This window comes from Pongo pygmaeus, chromosome 15 (assembly GCF_028885625.2).
Source record: "Pongo pygmaeus isolate AG05252 chromosome 15, NHGRI_mPonPyg2-v2.0_pri, whole genome shotgun sequence".
NCBI classification, from domain to species: domain Eukaryota; kingdom Metazoa; phylum Chordata; class Mammalia; order Primates; family Hominidae; genus Pongo; species Pongo pygmaeus.
The window spans coordinates 71,432,129-71,450,947 of NC_072388.2; the positions used below are offsets into that span (position 1 = coordinate 71,432,129).

At 44.7% G+C, this 18,819-nt stretch overlaps 1 protein-coding gene across 21 annotated transcripts in view; it reads left to right on the forward strand.

Annotated features, from left to right (window-relative positions):
• Window positions 1-18,819, forward strand: part of RGS6 (regulator of G protein signaling 6) — a 636,900-nt gene that overhangs the window by 574,389 nt on the left and 43,692 nt on the right. For all 21 annotated transcript variants that reach the window (XM_054448764.2, XM_054448775.2, XM_054448762.2 and 18 more), the window contains 2 exons: window positions 6,261-6,386; window positions 14,536-14,722. In XM_054448764.2, the coding sequence (XP_054304739.1) occupies window positions 6,261-6,386; window positions 14,536-14,722 (313 nt within the window). The remainder of the gene's footprint in view (window positions 1-6,260; window positions 6,387-14,535; window positions 14,723-18,819) is intronic.

Consider the following 18,819-nt stretch of genomic DNA (forward strand, 5'->3'; position numbering starts at 1 on the left):
TCTGCTGGGTGCAGCCCATATTGCAGCTTTCTGTGGGGACCCCATCCCAAGTCACTGGGCAGGAGCATCCTGATCTACCTAAATTGAAGAGATGAGTTGATCTTTTAAAACTGTTCTGCTCTCCCACTACCTGTCCATTGGACTCTGGGCCTATGGTGCAAGTGGCAGCCCTGATGAACTCTGAATTGCTTTTGAGTAATTCTTCCACTGTCTTGAAGAATATTTCCTGGATTCTGTTGAGATGACTCATCCATACTAATATACTTATCAAACAGTCACTTGGCCACACTATTAGTGGTCTCATTTTTTGCAATATGAATAGACAAAGAATTTATCAGATCTTCAGGTTCTGGTTTCTTTTTGTGCTTAACAATTCTGTCTTTAAGTCACGTTTTACTATAAGTAGTCAGGAAGAGCCAACCTGCACCTTCAACTCATTGCTCAGAAATTTCCTCAGCTAAATATTTAATTTCATTGCTTGCAAGTTTTACCTTTCACAAAATACTAGAACCAAATAAAATTCAGCCAAATTCTTTGCCACTTTATAACAAGGATCAACTTTTCTCCAGCTTCTGGTGATATATGTCTCATTTATGTCTACAACTCATCAGAATGTCCTTTACCATTTATATTTCTACCAATATTCTGTTCAGGATTATTTAGGTATTATCTAGGAAGATTGAGGCTTTCTTTATAGCTCTCCTCTTTTCTTTCTGAGCCCTCACCAGAATATCCTTTAAAGGCCTGGTTACAGCAGTTTAGGTTCCCCTCCCTTCCCCTCCCCTCCCCTTTCCTTTCCTTTCCTTCCTTTCCTTTCAAGATGGAATCTCACTGTGTCACCCAGACTGGAGTGCAGTGGCGGGATCTTGGCTCACTGCAACCTCCACCTCCCAGGTTCAAGCAATTCTCCTACCTCAGCCTCCTGAGTAGCTGGAATTACAGGTGCCCACCACCACACCCAGCTAATTTTTTTTTGTTGTTTTTTTTTTTGTATTTTTAGTAGAGACGGAATTTTGCCATGTTGTCCAGGCTGGTCTCAAACTCCTGACCTTGTGATCTGCCTTCATTGGCCTCACAAAGTGCTGGGATTACAGGCGTGAGCCACTGCACCCAGCCAATTTAGGCTTTTGCTAACATATATCTCAAGACCCTTCCAGCTTCTATTCATTACACTGTAAGCCACGTTCACATTTTTAGTTGTTCATTACAGCAGCATCCCACTCACAGTACGAACTTCTGTCTTAGTCTGTTAGGACTGCTATTACAAAAATACAGACAAAAATACAAAAAGACTGTGTGGCTTATAAACAATAGAAATTTATTTCTCACAGTTCTGGAGCTAGGAAGTCCAAGATCAGCGTGCTGGCAAATTCAGTATCTGGTAAGGATCTGCTTTCTAGTTCATAGATGGCTGTCTTCCTGCTGTGTCTTCACATGACAGAAGGGAAAGGGAGCTCTCTCTGGTCTCTTATAAAGTACTAATCCCACTCATGACCTAATCACCTCCCAAATATCCTGCCTCCTAATACAATCACGTTGTGGATCAAGATTTCAATGTATTAATTTGAAGAGGGACACAAACATTTAGTCCTTAACATAATTCTTAAGTGTTTTGAAGAGGGCTCATATCTTCCCCAAGTCTTAGTTTAGATATTGAATGAGGCAAATGTAGTACAAGGCAAGGTAACAGAGTGGAAAAAAAGAATAGGCTTTGGAGACAGGCAGTCCTGGGATCCAGGTCCAGGCTACCATCTACCAGCTGTGTGGCCTTGGACAATCTGACCTCTTTTGAACTCTGGATGTTTAAATACAATGTCAGCCTCCCTGGCTTATATTAAGATTTAAATAGGGCACTGTAAGGAAAGCTCCTTACACCATGCCTAGCACTATGAAGCTCCTGCAGAAATGAGCATTGATATAGACAATTGCTTCCTTTGAATCTCGCTTTCTTGTCCTCAATTTGATAGCTTTCCTCCATCTCAATCTGATCCCTGATTCCTGGGATTAGCAGGAATGAAAGACAGATACCCTTGGAGAGCTTTGCTGTGTGTTGGTTTGGGCTGTCCAGTGGGACGCAGGAACTTGGTAAGAATGATGAGGCACAGAGGACAAATAAGAGTTAGAAAAAGGCATTCAGCTAGCGATTAGAAAACACTGTCAGGATAAGGACACTTCACATCACTATACACATTTCTAAATTGATTTCATTTTAGTGCTGAACACTTGCCATGTGAAAAGTCCTGTGCTCAATACAAAGACACATGAGATGTGGTCCCTGACCTGAAAGAGCTAAAAAAAAATAGCTGGAAAGACAATGACATAAACTCTTGAAAACCCAAATGCTGACATAAAACTCTACTAGATAATATGTCTCAAGGAAATATCACTACACAATGGATGTAAAGAGGCTGTGCTTCTGTGGATTGTTTGCTTGAATTTGGCTGAGGGACAGTTATTGTACCACTCACCTGGAGATGGATGTTGAAAGATATTTTAATTTGCAGAATTATTTTGTAACCACAAGAGACCATTCAGTGGCAGCAACATGTTCAAGTCTTTTCTTAAACCTTAAAGTGGATGATATTGGGAATACTCAAGTGATACAGAAGAGATATGTATCGGGAAGTTGTATCTAGGAAGCTTTTAATAGAACAGATTCCCAATGGTGAAATCGCACTAGGAAAACAAGGAAAAAATGTGGATCATCCAGTTGTAGAAATACAATTGTGAATAATGGATAGTTGAGGGAAGCCAAGTATACATGGTTACATTGTATCATCTAAAACTTCATGTCTTTCCCAGAACCTCAGAATCTGACTTATTTGGAAATAGAGTTGTTGCAGATGCAGTTAGTTAAGATGAGGTCATACTTGAATAGGGTGGGCCCCTAATCCAATATGACTGATGACTTTATAGGAAGAGAAAGCAGGCTGGGCGCAGTGGCTCACGCTTGTAATCCCAGCACTTTGGGAGGCCGAGGCGGGTGGATCACAAGGTCAGGAGATCGAGACCATCCTGGCTAACACGGTGAAACCGTCTCTACTAAAAAAAAAAAAAAAAAAAAAAAAATTAGCTGGGTGTGGTGGCGGGTGCCTGTAGTCCCAGCTACTCGGGAGGCTGAGGCAGGAGAATGGCGTGAACCCAGGAGGCGGAGCCTGCAGTGAGCCGAGATTGCCCCACTGCACTCCTGCCTGGGCAACAGAGTGAAACTCCATGTCAAACAAAAAGAGAAGAGAAAGCAGAGACACAGACACATACAGAGCAAGCACCACGTGGAGACACAGAAACACAGGAAGAGAGTGCAGTGATGCATCTGCAAGCTGAAGAATGCCAATATCAGAAGTTAAGGAAAAGTCATGGAACCAGTTCTCCCCTAAAGCCGTCCAATAGAGCATGGCCCCATCAACACCTTGATTTTGGACTTCTAGGCTCCAGAACTGTAAGAGAATAAATTTCTGCTGTTTTAAGGCACCCAGTTTGTTAGTCCTTTGTTATGGCAATCCTAAGAAACTAATACACCAGGGTGTCCTGTCTCTCTAGATCCACTTATTTCTGCTGAACTGTAACCTTGCAATTTTCCAGATACCCCAACTTCTGTCCTAAGCGTCCCTCTGATTCTACATCTACAGCGACACCCCAAGATTTCTGGCCCACTCCAAAAATTGCCCTTCTCCCACTCTTGCCACCACCAAGGAATCTGGTGGAATGAATGTGGACTCACCACTCGGGTACCAGAAAAGTGGGACTCACCACTTGGGTACTCACCGCTTGGGTACCACCACCACTTGGGTGACACTGGTGGTGGGTGTGCATCCATGAGGCAGTCACTACAAAGTCTGAGTGAATTTCTACAGCTGCTACTATGGGCACAGCCCTCAGTCGAGGTACAGCTGCCACTAGTACTACCATCCCTGGAGAACCCTGAATCCTCCTCTGGTAAAGAGTAAATGGTTGGGTCCATCCTTGGTCATAGCATGACCTTGGCAGAAAGAGACAACGTCCTGCAGTCTCTGGGGCTTAAATTTAATGCCAGCCTCAACCGCAGGGGAATTCTTCCACAAACAGTATTTTTGGTTCCCTTGAAAGTTATTGAGTTTGATTAGGTCTGTGGCTTGCGTTTGAGAGAATCCAGGATTTGTCTTCATGTCTTATTGTGAAAGGCCTAGCCTGGTGCTTTGGAAGAGATGTTTCATGGAATCTCCCATTGTTTGACCTGATGGGGTTAGTCTACCACAATGACCCTATTGGACTATGCCTGGAAATGCAGAGTTGCAAGCCAGAGGCTCCCTGACCCCCAAGCTCATGATCTATTGGTCATCATCATTGTAATTAGAAGATACTGCTGTTGCTGATTATGTGTGTTGCTGCAGAAGTAACTGGGTTTGGATGGGGTATGTCTAGAGCTGCATACCAATATACCAATATAGTAGCCACTAGCCACATGTAGCTGTTTAAAGTTAAATTTGAATTATTTAAAATTAAATGAAATTTAAAATTCAGTTCGTCAGTCACACTAGCCAGTTTTCAACTGCCCAGTAGTCACATGGGGCTAGTGGCTGCCCTATTGGAGAGCACGGTTATGGAATATTTTCAACATCGCAGGAAATTATACTGGACAGTGCCAGTCTACAGTTATTTGCTTTCCCAAGCTTTCCCCACACACAAGCTCTCTCTCTTTTTTTTTTTTTTTTTTTTTTTTTTTACTAAGTGTAATTTTCCAAGTATTGAGAATATGTCAGCTCCATAATAAGAGGAAACATGATTTAATCTCTTACTGTCTGTTGGAAATAAGAAAATATATGCATCTATTTTTTAAAAGAGGAAAAATGAGTATTGCTAGACCAATGTTTCCCAATTTGTAATGTGGACATAAATCACCTAGGGTTCTTGTTGAACTGTAGGTTCTGATTTAGCAGGTGCAGGTGGGGCCTATGGTTCTTCTGGTTCATAGACCACACCTTGAATAGGGAAGAGTTGTAGCATGTGACTTGTGAGTTAGGACCTTATCGCTGTTTAAAGGGCCAAGGAAATAAATACAGCAAGTGAACTTTAAATGGAAAGACAGAAGCTGAAGGAAATACTCTTATCGCCCAACACCAGAAGAATTAGACCAATGCCCATTCTTTAGTCTGAATGTGAGACAGCATAGCAAAGATAAGCTATGCAGCATGGCAGAATTAAGAACTGGGGACGGGTGCAGTGGCTCACACCTGTAATCCTAGCACTTTGGGAGGCTGAGGCGGGTGGATCACAAGGTCAGGAGATTGAGACCATCCTGGCTAACATGGTGAAACCTTGTCTCTACTAAAAATACAAAAAAATTAGCCAGGCGTGGTGGTACGCACCTGTAGTCCCCGCTACTCGGGAGGCTGAGGCAGGAGAATTGCTTGAACCCGGGGGGCAGAGGTTGCGGTGAGCCATAATCACGCCACTGCACTCCAGCCTGGGCAACAGTGTGAGACTCCATTTCAAGAAAAAAAAAAAAAAAAGAACTGGATGCCCTCTGGAGCCTTGCTGTCTAGATTTAATTCTTGACTTCATTACTTCCTAGCTGTGTATTCTTAGGCAAACTACCATGAGACCTCACTTTCCCTATCTGGAAAATGGGAATCATACTAGTACATTTTTCACAGAGTAGTTGTGAGGACTCAGTGAGTTAACCGATGTAAAATGCTTGAGAAAGTGTCCAGCACACGGTAAGCACTGTACATGGTTGTTAAATCAATAAATGCATGTAACATTCTGCTGCTAACAAGACCATATGCTTTACTCTGGATGTGTCAATACATTTCTGACCAGTTGTACATCACTTAGCTTGAAACAGGACCCTAATTTCTCCCCTGAGGATTGAGGAAGGGGTGGGAGGTGGAGGATAATGTGTTTTGATGAAAGATTGGGTCCATGAAGCATCCTGGGTTATAGTACTAGTGAAAAAATTAGAGTCAAAAGTTGAGTCCATAATTGATAGGAATGGTCCGGGGAGCTTAATCAATGGCATGGTAGACAGCAGCCATTTGAAGGCCATGCCAGCGACCATCACTTAACATGCCTCCTTAAAGAAACTGTTCGTCATTGGTTACTGTTGGTGTACCAAAATCTGCATTTGGAATTTGTGCAGCTTTTGTAGAATCTGCCCCTTAAATATGAGATGTTTCCCTTTGGTGAGTGACTGCAAAACAGATTTCAGTCACTGAAGAGAATATGACACAAGCTTTTCTCTGGTATTGATCTTCTTTAAACCTTCTTCCTTCACCCCAAAGCAAAGAGCCCAGCCAACAGCGAGTAAAAAGATGGGGCTTCTCTTTCGATGAGATATTGAAGGACCAGGTGGGGCGGGACCAGTTTCTACGATTCCTGGAGTCCGAATTCAGTTCAGAAAACCTCAGGTAAATCTCTCAAAGTTTGAGCTGTGTGCAGAATGTGTGTGAAGAAATTTGCATAATCGGTCTCTCCATCTCTCTTTCTCAATGAAACATTATCAGGGTTCAAATTCAAATGCCAGCTAATCTGGCTGAGGTTGAAATGGAGAAGAACAAATTAAAATATGCAACTCTATCACCACCATCATAGCACCTACTAACATCAGCATGTTTCAGTTCAAGTCTATATGACCTTTGTGCAACTAATTGGAAATAAGTCTTCAATAATAATTAGTCAAACGGATTTGACAACATCATTCATTAAGTACAGCCATAGAACCAGGGAGCTTCAGAGTGGAGAGGCATCTCAGAGGCTCTCTCTTCAAAACTTCCCAGTCTGGGGTCCTGAATATCTGAGAAGCTAAACGGAAGAGGGAGGAGTCAGTGGGCTCATTTCAGACTTTCAAAGGGCAAAGTAAATATCACTCAGTAACTGGTGATGTAACTGTAGCAGCTACGTAACAGTAGCAGCTAATAAAAACATGCTTTTTTCTTTTAGAACGACTTCTGTCACCTCCAAATAGTGGTTACTCTGATCATCTGATGCCAGTGAGAACACCTGATTGTTCCTATTGGTCTATAACTAATACTTGATGAGGGAAATGTATTAATAATTACTGTTTAATAGGAGAAAAAAATAAGATATTCAAAACCTCGGGTCCAATATGAGAGGAAGAAAAGGGGGTGAATTGAAAGGAAAAGTCTCCTTGGTTATGAAAAATTTGGGAACTTATTTATTTAGACTTTTATGATATTAGATGAAGAATCAGAAATCTGCAGAAAATGTGACTAATCTGAGACTTATCTAGTGATCTTAGCAAACTGGTGACTTTTTAATGGGTAAGATGGAATCGCTCCCTTTCTTTTTTCTTTGTACCAGGTTCTGGTTTATATAGTAGAGTAACACACATCTTCCAGTGCTGTTTTCTTTAAAGATGTCTTAATAATGTTTAAATATTATATTACTTTAAAAACTCAGAGCATGTATTGCGGGCAAAGGACTGCCCCTCCAAAGTTAATGTGCAACATCCATGCACTTATTTGAAGTTGAGACCATCAGTCCCATATGTCAATCAAGTGATATTTATGCTATACCTGTGCTGTATCAAGCCCTGTGAGAGTCTGCTGAGAGACGCAAGTCAAGATGTGTGATCTTTGCCTGTAACAACCTTGTAGGTCCTTGAGGAAAAAAACACAAGAAGTGATTAAATCACTGAATGTCTATAAATGAGTGTAAACTCTAAGAACCATTTTGAAAGCATTTAAAGGAGAAGAATCAAAGCTGAAGTAGTTAATTCATAAGCTGGACTTTGAAGAATACACAGGATAATAGTAGACAAAGAAGAAGGAGAGAGAATATTCCAAGCTGGAGGACCAAATGAGGAAAGGGGTGGCTGTGGTACTCTCCCACTCCATAAGGTCCTGGGAGGACACATACGTGCCAACTGGCTGTATGGAGCATGCTGTTCTAGGCATCCACGTGTCTGTTATAAACCAGACAAGGTTGAGTATCTTAGTTTGGGTTATTATACAAGAGGCTTTCCTTGTGCTGAAGCATGATTCCAAACACATCTCAGAGCTTCACTTCAATGCCTAATGAAGTATTTGTAAGAGAAGGCTTGACTTCTAATACTCTTCACTAGGGTGGTGCTCAGACTAGCCTCACAGTGTAGGAAGGAAGGCTCTCTGTGGCCAGCTTGATGGACCCAGGTGGCCTCTCTGTGTAGCCAGCTCAGTTCCAGTTTCCACCCCCTCCATGGTCCCTATGAGCCACCCCTGGGAGTCCTTCTCATCTTCCCTTCTTACCTGTTCCCCTTGGGTCTCCAAGATGGAGTGGTATAGAGGCCCCCTTTACCTAACTACCTCTAAGCCCATAAGTAGCCTCAGGACCCTCTGCTGCCTGCACTCTTGCAGAGAGCTTGAAGAATGACCCAGAGTTTGGTCATTGTGAGGGCCCCAGGAGCATCCACTGGCTCAACTGCCACCTTGCCTGGTCAGAGCATTCATTCTAGAAAGTCCTGAGTGTAGCCAGAACCACATATCAGTTCAGACTAGTTTCACAAATTATGCATCACACTTAAAGCCCAGAGTGCACCAAGGAGTGTGTCCCTGGCAGGTGTTCAGTACATCTTCCTGCCATCACCTCCTGCGCCTCTGCCAGCTCCTTTCCCCATGCCAGGAGGGCTACATTTAATCTTGGGTGAAAGCATGCGTGTGAGCATGTGTTCATGTGCCAGAGCCTAAGCCACACCCCCAGCATGCAGAAATCCAGACTTCAGAGGGTCACCCCTGCTCCATGACAGGAAAGGGAGTAAGGAAAATAGGATAGCAGGGAGGAAAAAGATAGCCAAGAGCCTCTAAAATCCTCTCTGGATGCCCAAATTCCATTTTTATGATATTCAGCATAACTGGATACATGGTAGGTGAGAGAGAAGCTCAGTTGTAAATCACATAACTGTAGGTCTCTTCAATCACCCATCACAGGGCAGCTTTCTCCCCACTCCATTGTGTTCATTCCTTCAGCTGCAGATATCAGCTTAGCACCAACCGTGGCACAGGGCTGGCGGATTCAGAGCTGACTGAGTAAATATCAGGGTGGCCAGGCATGGCTGTACAGATGCACCTCCACTGTGGCTCATGCCATGGAGGCCCCTGGGAGTTGTGCAATATGGCACAATTTGAGGATCCTGCCAACCTGTCATGTTGGCCATGCTGGAGTCGTCCCTTTTCCACAGGATTGGTGAGGGGCCCAGGCCACTGGCATTGGAGCATGGCAGGAAAAAGCCTGACCAGAACTCACCTGGGTAAATTACAAAGTGCTTCTCCACTTCCTCTGTCCTCCTGTGCTCCCTCTCATCTCTCCAGGGAAAGGGATGCTTGGATCATAACATTCTTGCACAACCCACGGGGTGCCAGTTAAGTAGCCAAGCGACTGAATTTGTATCAGAGCTTCAGAATGCGGAATGAAGAAGCCCCATAGTGTCACCCTGGATCCTTTAAGGAGCGATTTCTATGATGATGTAATAGAAGTTGACATCCCCTTTGATCAGTGTCATCTGGGTGGGTCTGTGAGGTGAGGGTGGGGGCATCATCTCTGTGGACTGGGTGGGGTATGACCAGCAGCACATTTTGCTGAAGCTGTGAGCTCTCTGTGGCAGGGTCTACCTCTTTTTCTCCTTTTCTGACCCACCTGAACTGGGTGCAGGCTCCCTTTGCACTGAGTGGACCCACAGATAGCTGTTTGTTGAGTGCCTTGGGAATGCACATGGCTTCTGTCCACAAGGCAGGGGCCTCACAGCTCTGATGCAGGGAGCTCTGCTCAGTTTCTTGGCCTCATCCTTCTTCCTGCTTTGTGCATTTTCCCAGAATAATGACAGTCACTCCTTCCCATCTTTGCTCCCTCTCCCACAGCTCTCCTACACAAATCTTTGTCCTCCCTGGCTTGACACCCTCTGCTGCACAGCAGAGAATGAGTTAAAAATCAAAACCCACAACAAAGAGTGTCCCCCGTACATTTTTTATGAGCTGTAACATCTCCTGAGAGAAGGTAGTTGTTCTTCTAACCTGCAGATTGATGATCCAAGTTCCACACAGTGTCGGCTGAAGGAAGAAGCAATTAAAAGAGAACACAGTGGGGTGCCAGGTCCTTCTCGAGAGCTCTTGTCTCTGGCAGTTGCCCTGAGTCCTAGGAAGACCTCAGAAGGTTCACTAGGCCCAGCGGGATCCACCGCTTACCAAACCCATGATTAATAGGAATAGAGGTGACTCCCACGACACCACAACCATCTGCAGTGTTTCAGTCACTGCCCAGTGAACAGAACTCAGCTTCAGTGGTGCTGGGGATGGTTACTAACGTAGGCACCCCGGAATTTCAGCCCCACTGGGAACTAAACCAAGTTTAAGCCCTGCTTCGTACGTCTCCAGTTGACCAGCAGAGGGCATAAAAACACTTTCTTCTCTCCTGGAGTTTGCTTTTTCTCTGGGAACGAACCAAATGCTGTATTTTCTAACCCATGAAAATTCTAGTTTATGAAAAGATATGTAAACTGGTGACTGAGGGGCTGCCCAGGCCTCCTGGTAGGATGGAGAATGATCAAGGCCCAAATGGTTTGTCTTACCCAGCCAGCCTTGAGAAAATCCTCTTCCTTGAAAGCCTCTAGGGAGAAAGGAGGCTCCCGCTGGGGCAGCCCCTGGATGGTCCTCCAGCCCTGTTCTCCACTGCTTCACCCTAGTGGTATCTGAGCCCAGACTGCCTCGCTCCAAAAGCTAGTTTCCGCGCCAGCATTTCTAAGTCACGAACATAGATCAAATGCCCGCACAGGGGCTGCCTCCCCACTGCAGCTATGACAATTGGCAGAGACCAGGGGCGGGGCAGGACAGGTGGTCTCCCAGATATTAGTCCTTGTGGCCTGCCAGTCACAACGGCCCTTCTGCTGCAAGCCATGGAGGCTTAGTGCAGGATGGATGGATTTGATGCCGCTGCTGGCATTTCACTCCCTGCCGCTGCCCTCGCGGAGGAGCGGTACCTGCAGGTTTTTTTTTTATAAGAGCAGAAGCTTCCAAAGCCTCAGTGGGCTTCCCATGGGCAGCAGATGTGCAGAGAGGAGCTGCTGTGGCTCTCTGCAGTGGAGAGTGTGGCCTGGGCAGCCTGGGCTCTGAGTTCCCAGCTCAGGCCTGTGGGGCTCGAAGATGGCCAACACTAACCAAAGCCTTTTTTGAATTTCAAATTGACACAAAGCTTCCTCAAAACCAGTGATGGTAAACACATACGGGATGTCAGGATGCTGTTGTGACAGCAGTTTTACTGTTGCCTGAGAGAGACAAGGCAGGTCAATTCCAAGGCAGACAGAAGGCCAGGGAGAGTCCCCAGTGTGTGCAGGGAGAGAAAACTGCTGTCTAGGGAATGTTACCCCATACCGTCCCCGTCTCCCTTCTTGCCCTTTCCCCCTCCTTCCCTCCCTTTCTTCCCCCTCCCCTTCCTCTTCTTCCAGCATGCTTGTTGTTTTCACTTGTACTTAAAAAAATTCTTGGTTTTATGTGACAAAGAAAACCTTTTCATTTTTACATAAAAGTTTATTAAATTTGGTTCTGCGGCCTGGTGCAATGGCTCACCCTGTCATCCCAGCACTTTGGGAGGCCAAGGCAGACAGATCACTTGAGGCCAGGAGTTTAAGACCAGCCTGGCCAACATGGTGAAACCCCATCTCTGCTAAAAATGCAAAAATTAGCTGAGCATGGTGACATGCCCCTGTAATTCCAGCTACTCAGGAGGCTGAGGCAGGAGAATAGCTTGAACCTGAGAGGCAGAGGTTGCAGTGAGCCAAGATGGGGCCACTGCACTCCAGTTTGGGTGACAGATCATGACCCTGTCTCAAAAAAAAAAAATGATTATGAAATTTGTATTTGTGTTTCCATCAGCTCCGGGTCATCTCTGTATCCAGCTGAGTGATGTACATTTTCACGTGGCCCCCAAATCATCCTGCAAAGAGGACCCTGAGCCCTCAGGAACCGCAGGGAGGCTGCAGAGCTCCCAGGGTCCTCAGGGCCTTCCCAGAGGGGCTCAGCAGCTCCTCCTCAGTGCTGACAGAGGTGACAGAAGGTGCCCTCCCATGTGGCATTGATTGGGGGGCAGGAAATCACCCAGGTGTCATCCATTTGTGTGAGAAGTTGCAGGGGCCCAGGGGGCATGGGAAGACGCTGACCCAGAAGGTTGCTTCCAGCCAGAGATTCAGCCCAGGCGGCCTCCCTGTGTGAACCTGGTTCTCCTGTCTGCCCAGCATGGGGCTGAGGAAGCCTCACTGACTTCGTCTCTGGACACTTGACCCCTTCTGGTCCTTGGAAAAACCAACACTGGCTTCTTCCTTTAGAGCCAGGTTCCCCGCATCTTTCACCTACTGGTCAGACGTTGCCTTCCAGGCAGAGAAAGCCTTGTAGGTACTCTCGCCAGCAGATGGCCATTTTCGCTTGCAAGGCTCCTGGCCACTTCCTTCTTTTCACAGCAGACCTGAGAGAGTGGACAGAGAGCCCTACGGAACCTAGGGCAGGCCTGGGAGATGGAGGAGACCCGTGCCCCAGCTCAAGAGTCAAGGGCCCACCTGAACAATGAGGCAGGGGAACAGCTCCTTTCAAGCCCTTCCTTCCCCACCCTCTCTGGACTCTGGATAAAGGAACATGACTGCTTTCCTCTCACCCAGAAGCCAGGAGGACCTGAGCACCCAGGACTTGTGGCTGTCAGAGAGCTGCGGAAGGGCAGGGGACGCCAGATAGCAGCAGCAAGAGCTGGGTGGCAGCATCTGCCCAGGCCACCTGCGGAGAGAGGGCTGGAATCCGAGGGATCACACTGGGCCAGCATTGAGCCTGTGGCCACCACACTGACCCCTCCTCAGTTCCCCCTCACAGGACCTGAAAGCATTTCTCAGTTAAGTCTGGATAGGAAGTTTTCCAGAGCCATGCCACATATCCCTCCATCCACTTGATGCCCATTTTACAGATGAAGAGAGAGGCACCCAGAAATGTACACCAAGGCAAGATATGGTATAGACAGGATGAGAGCAGAGCTAGCTTCCTGATCTGATGGAAGTCATGAAGCCTTCCCTGCCTTATGCTTGGCTCTGCAGGGTCACTGAGGGGTCCCTTTAAGGAGATCATCAGAATCCTAAATGGCAAAAAATGGCAAATCAGGGGAAGAGTTGGAGCCCGGCATTTGGGGACGGACGGACGGACACACGCACGCACACACACACACACACACACACACACACACACACACACGCGCGACACACACACACCCGCCTTGCGTTGCATTACTCCAGTCTGCCACTGAGTGGCACCTTTGGGCCATGCACTTGGCTCCAAAGACATTTCTCTGAACAGCAACAGAAAAACATGTTTAACCCTAAAAAAAAAAAAAAAAAAAAAAAAACCAAGTACATCTTACTTTGGATGAAATTTGATGACAGATTGAATGCACTGTCTGCACTTTCCACCATGTCATGGTTCAGCCTCGCTTGTCCCTCCCTTTCTGTTGACTAGACTACCTGTGATTCCCGCTCCTATGGGAACCAGCACAGGACCTACACTTTTATTCACTGATGGGTGAGCTGGCCTGTCCATTCATAGGGCAAAGGATATGACACCCAGACCTGGATCCTGCTGCAAGGCTGCCTTGGGAACCATCCTTAAGACCCGGTAGCTGTTGTCCAAGCTTTGGCTCTGGCTGCTGCTGCTCTCAGCAGAAAAGAGCTCACTGCTCCCATGTGGATGCTGAGGGATTAAACAGAGGCAAATACGGAAGTGAGCAGATTTTTCTCTCTTGCTCTCTGCAGAAGGAGAACCATTCTGCAGAGAAGTTTTCAATGTATGCCTCTTCAGCATTGTTCCAGATGCGCCCATCTTCACTCTGAAACCCATGTATTGAGCACCTACTATTTGCCAAGCACCATGCTGAGCACTGATGTGAATTGGCTCAGTTTCTCCATCTATAATAGGAATGGCTGGTTCATTCTTACACAGATAGTCTTTATGATTCCAGGACCCTGCTTGTTTCTGGGATCTTTCTCCATTTTGATGCCATCAATTGATCCCAACTAGATTTGACAAAGGGATTCACACTGTCTGCATGGTAGCATGTATGTAGCACTGGGATTCTCAACCAGGAATGAGTTCATCTCCCAGGGGACATTGGGCAATGTTTGGAAACATTTTTAGTTGTCATAACTTGGGAAGGGGGGTTGCTATTGGCATCTAGTGGGTAGAGGCCAAGGTTGCTGCTAAACATCCTACATTTCACAGAATAGCCTCAACAATAAAGAATTATCCAGCCTGAAATGGCAATGGTGCGAGGTTGAGAAACCTTCATGTAGAAGGAAAGAAATCTCGTTTTGATAACGAGAAGCACATTGATCTCTTAATATGCAATTCTTTTCTGTTCTGCACAATAGGAACACCTTTGATGTTTTCACAATCTCCATTGTCTTTGCAGCCCATGTAGTGGCATCAGAGCAGGCTGAGAGATGCAGCAGAATGGGTTTCATGGGACATCAGCTCTGGGGCCATCTCCGGCAACATCCTGATGCTGAGCCCCCTGGAAATGACTGTGTTTCTGCTCCCACTTCAGGTTCTGGCTGGCTGTCCAAGATCTTAAGAAACAACCCCTACAGGATGTTGCCAAGAGGGTAGAAGAAATCTGGCAAGAGTTTCTGGCTCCAGGGGCTCCAAGTGCAATCAACCTGGATTCTCACAGCTATGAGATAACCAGTCAAAATGTCAAAGATGGAGGGAGATATACATTTGAAGATGCCCAGGTTTGCTTATCTACTCAAGTGGTTGTCATAAGGTGTTCATTTGTCCCCTTCCTTGCCTGACCTATTAACACAAGTTCAAGGCATTGTGGGTAGTTAAAATTTCAGATTTGGTTATTTTTAAGTTCATCAGTGGAAACCATTTCAGATAGGTGCACAGCAAAATCCCAGGATTGTTTTCCTAGATGAGTTATGTATTACATAGAAACCAAAATGTGCAGTTATATGCTTTATTTGTTCCAGGAAAGCCTCAAAGTGTTTTACAAAATCTGAAGCCTTGCAATAAGTCAGTGATAGAATCTGGAAACCAGAACACAGCATGGGGAAGTGGGTGTAGTGAGTTAGCAGGGCCATGAGTCAAACCCACATCTGTCTACCTCTGAAGCCCACACTGATAACCACCTCTCTACACTGCTTCCACAGTGATCTCCAGCTCTGCAGTGAATATTTTTTAAGCACATCTATATTCCAGGCTCTGCGCTATGTGATAAGATACCACAAAGAACAGGCAAAACCCCTGTTCTCACCGAGGTTAAATGGGAGACAGACAAGTAAATGGGCAACTTCAACAGTGTGAAAAGTGCCCCAAATGGGTGAACACTAGGTTAAAGCAAGCCTGCAGGAGGGACTCCCAACCCTGTAGGACACAATTAAGATGCTCACAGATGCTAGTGATGCTGGCTAAAGAAACAGGAACCACCCTAACCAGCAGACTAAATTTTGATGGCTGGGAGGTGCCATTTCTAAAAATAAGCATTGGGTTGGTTTCTTACTTCCTGGCCCTTAATTTCTATTTCCTGTCACCATCCCACACCCAGTGACAGGGCTTAAGATTTTGCTTATCTCCTTGACCCCCCTTACTTCTCTCACCTCTGGGGCCCCCGGTAGAGAATTTGGGTAGTTTGCCCTCTTGCAGACATTATTATCTGATTTAGGAAACTCAGTGTAGCTGCACCAATGCAAATAATGGCATGAGAACACAGTGTCCCATATCATTCGGAATTGCCTTGTCATTTGCTCAGAACTTCAAGATGGAAACACCTACCAACCTCAACACCATAACTATCTTCTTCTCTCCCCCTGGTCACGAGCTCCATCGAATGCCTGTGCCAATCACGAAATCATGACTCCTTCATATACCCCTTGCAGCTTCAAAGCAGAATGTTTGAGTCATGAGAGCTCTTTGCTGAGATATTTTTGCTTATGTGTATGTACGTATGCTTTCAAGCACCATATTGACATGGCCAGAGAGGAGAGTGACAGGGAAGTTCCGTGGGGGTTCCCTGCATGAATGAGCTGAAGCTCAAACTCCAATATTTATGAAACACAAGAAGAGGGATACTGGTCAGAACCTTGATGCATCTAGCACAGTATTAACACTCCAAGCATGACATCAGGAGGGATTTATTTTAATTTTTTATTATGAAAACTTTTAAACACTTGGAAAAGTGGAAACAGCAAAACAGCAAACCTTTATAGGCCCTCATCCAGCCTCAAAAATCATCAGTACACATCTGATCTTGCTTTATCTCTAGCCCCACCTACTTTTTCACCTGCCACCAGGTTACTCTAAAGCAAATCCAAGATGTTGCATCATTTCATCCGTAAACTTAGATATGTATCTCTAAAAAAAAAGATCCTTTTAACATTGCCACAATATCCTTTATCTCCCTCCCCTCCTCACATCCCCTTGCAATTTATTTGATAAAGGATTTAGATCCTTTGTTCTGTAAAGAGTTCCAAGCTCTGGATTTTTCTGATTGCAGCCCTGTGGTGCTATTTAGCATGTTCTTCTATCATCTCTCTTTCCTATAAATTAGTTTTTTAAGATATTTAATCAGATTTAGGTTTGATTTTTATGGACAAAACTACTTCATGGATTGTGTGGTGCTCTCCTATCAGAAGACACATGTCTAGCCACCTCTCTTTTTGCCCTTTTTGCAGATATTGATGTCTATCGCTTATATCTATTAGTTAATTAGAGGTTACAAAACAACGATGTACTAATTTTATTCTTTCTTCACTTATTAGCTGGAGTACTTTCATAAAGAGAAACTTCCCTCCACCACTATGGTATTAACTAGCAGTACAATTCACGTAAGAAAAGCAGGATAAATGTTTGATTCTCTCCCTTCATTTGCCAGTTTTCAAAATGAGTGGTTTACTGTTATCTTCCTATGGTAAACATTAGGGTCTATTGTTTTGATTTTACTATCTTTGTAAACTCATGAATTTAAACATATATGCTATGTTTTAATCCATTTTGCTGATTATTTTTACTGATGCTTGGATTGGGCCGTCTCTGGCCAGTTGGTTCTTTCTGACACAGCCCTAGTGATCTTTGGTGTCATCCAAATAGCAAGGAAGCTAAGATATTCCAGTCTTTGCCCTTACCCAGAATAAGCCATTTCTCCAAGGATCCCTGATTCCTCTTAGTGGGAAATGGTATTTAGAGACTAAAATCTAGGCACTTAAGACTGTTTCATTGTTCCTGGATTGTTTATCGTTTCTAGCCCTTTTCAGTCGACAGAAAAGGGCTATGCTGAGAATCCTGACTTTTCTCTATGCTGAGAATCCTGACTTTCAAGGGCACTGGATGATAGCATAATTACTCATTTGCTTTATACTACACAGAGCAGCCTCTAAACCACAACGCTAAAAATACAGCAACAGTGTGATTATCGCCTGGTTCTTTAATTGTTGCATAGTATTCCATTGTGTGGAGGCACCATGGTTGAGTCAACCAGTCCTCTCTTCTTGGACATTTATGTTGTTTCTACTTCAAGAAAGATTTGATGGAAGAAGTGGGGAAGTCAGCCTAACGAAGGTTACATATTGACAAGTATCTCAATATCCAACCTCCATTAGTACAGTGCTCTACCATTTTCCAGGTACTTCTAAATACATTCTATCTCATTTCCACAGCAATCTAGACTAGACATGAGGATGTCTTAAGCATCCCCATCTTCTTCATTATCTGCTAGGATTAGTCTCCCATGAATTCAAATAAAACACTCTTCCTAAGCCAATCCCTATTTTCAGCCCAATTTCCTATTGCTTCTGAAGTGTATTCCACCATAAATACACAAAGTGTTCTTTTCTAGCAGAGTGACCTTGGACAAGTTGCTTACATTCCCTGAGTCTTCCTTTCCTCATCTGTAGAACAGGGATACAATGGAGCCTACGCCTAGGGGTGAAATGGGGACCAGGTGAAAGGAAGCATGTCAACCACTAATGGTGTCTGGCCCGCAGTAAGACAGAGTAAATACTACCATCTTGTTTTTCTAATGTCACTAATATTCTCTTTGTAAGCTGTTATGTTTAATGTATTTGGTGAAAATTTTTAAATAATTTCATGTAACCTTAGCACCCAGAGATAACCCCTATTTTGGTGTATTTTCTTCCTTGATTTATGTGCGTAGCTACGTGTAAGGTCTGCTCAGGCTGCTACCACAATATAGCACACACTGGGTGGCTTAAACTACAGAAATTTATTTATCACAGTTCTCGAGACTGAGTAATCCAAAATTAAGGTGTCAGCAGATTTGGGTGCTGGTGAGGGCTCTCTTCCTGGCTTGCAGGTGGCCACCTTCTTGCTGTGTCCTTATAACTCTGGTCTCTCTTCCTCTTCTTATAAGAACACTAATCCCAACATAAGGGCCTCTCTCATACCTCATTTGAACCTTATTACCTCTCAAAAGACCCACCTCCAAGTACTACCACACTGAGGATCCGGGCTTCAACAATATGAAATTTAGGGAGACACAACATTCATTCCACAACAGGGCAATTTTGCAAATAGCATGACCCTGTAACCTGCCTTTTACCTAAAACAGGGGTCAGTTAAAAAACTAAACTTTTCCTAAAAAGAGCCAGATAGCAGACATTGCAGGCTTTGTGATCATGTGGTCTGTGTCACAACTATTCGAATCTACATACAAAAGCAGCTACAGTGCAACAACATGGCAATGTAAATGACATAAATGAGGACCTATGGCTGTGTTTATTTATGAACAGTGAAATCCAATTTCATATAATTTTTCACAAAATACAATTCTTTTAGTTTTTTTCAGCCACTTAAAAACATAAAAACTGTTCTT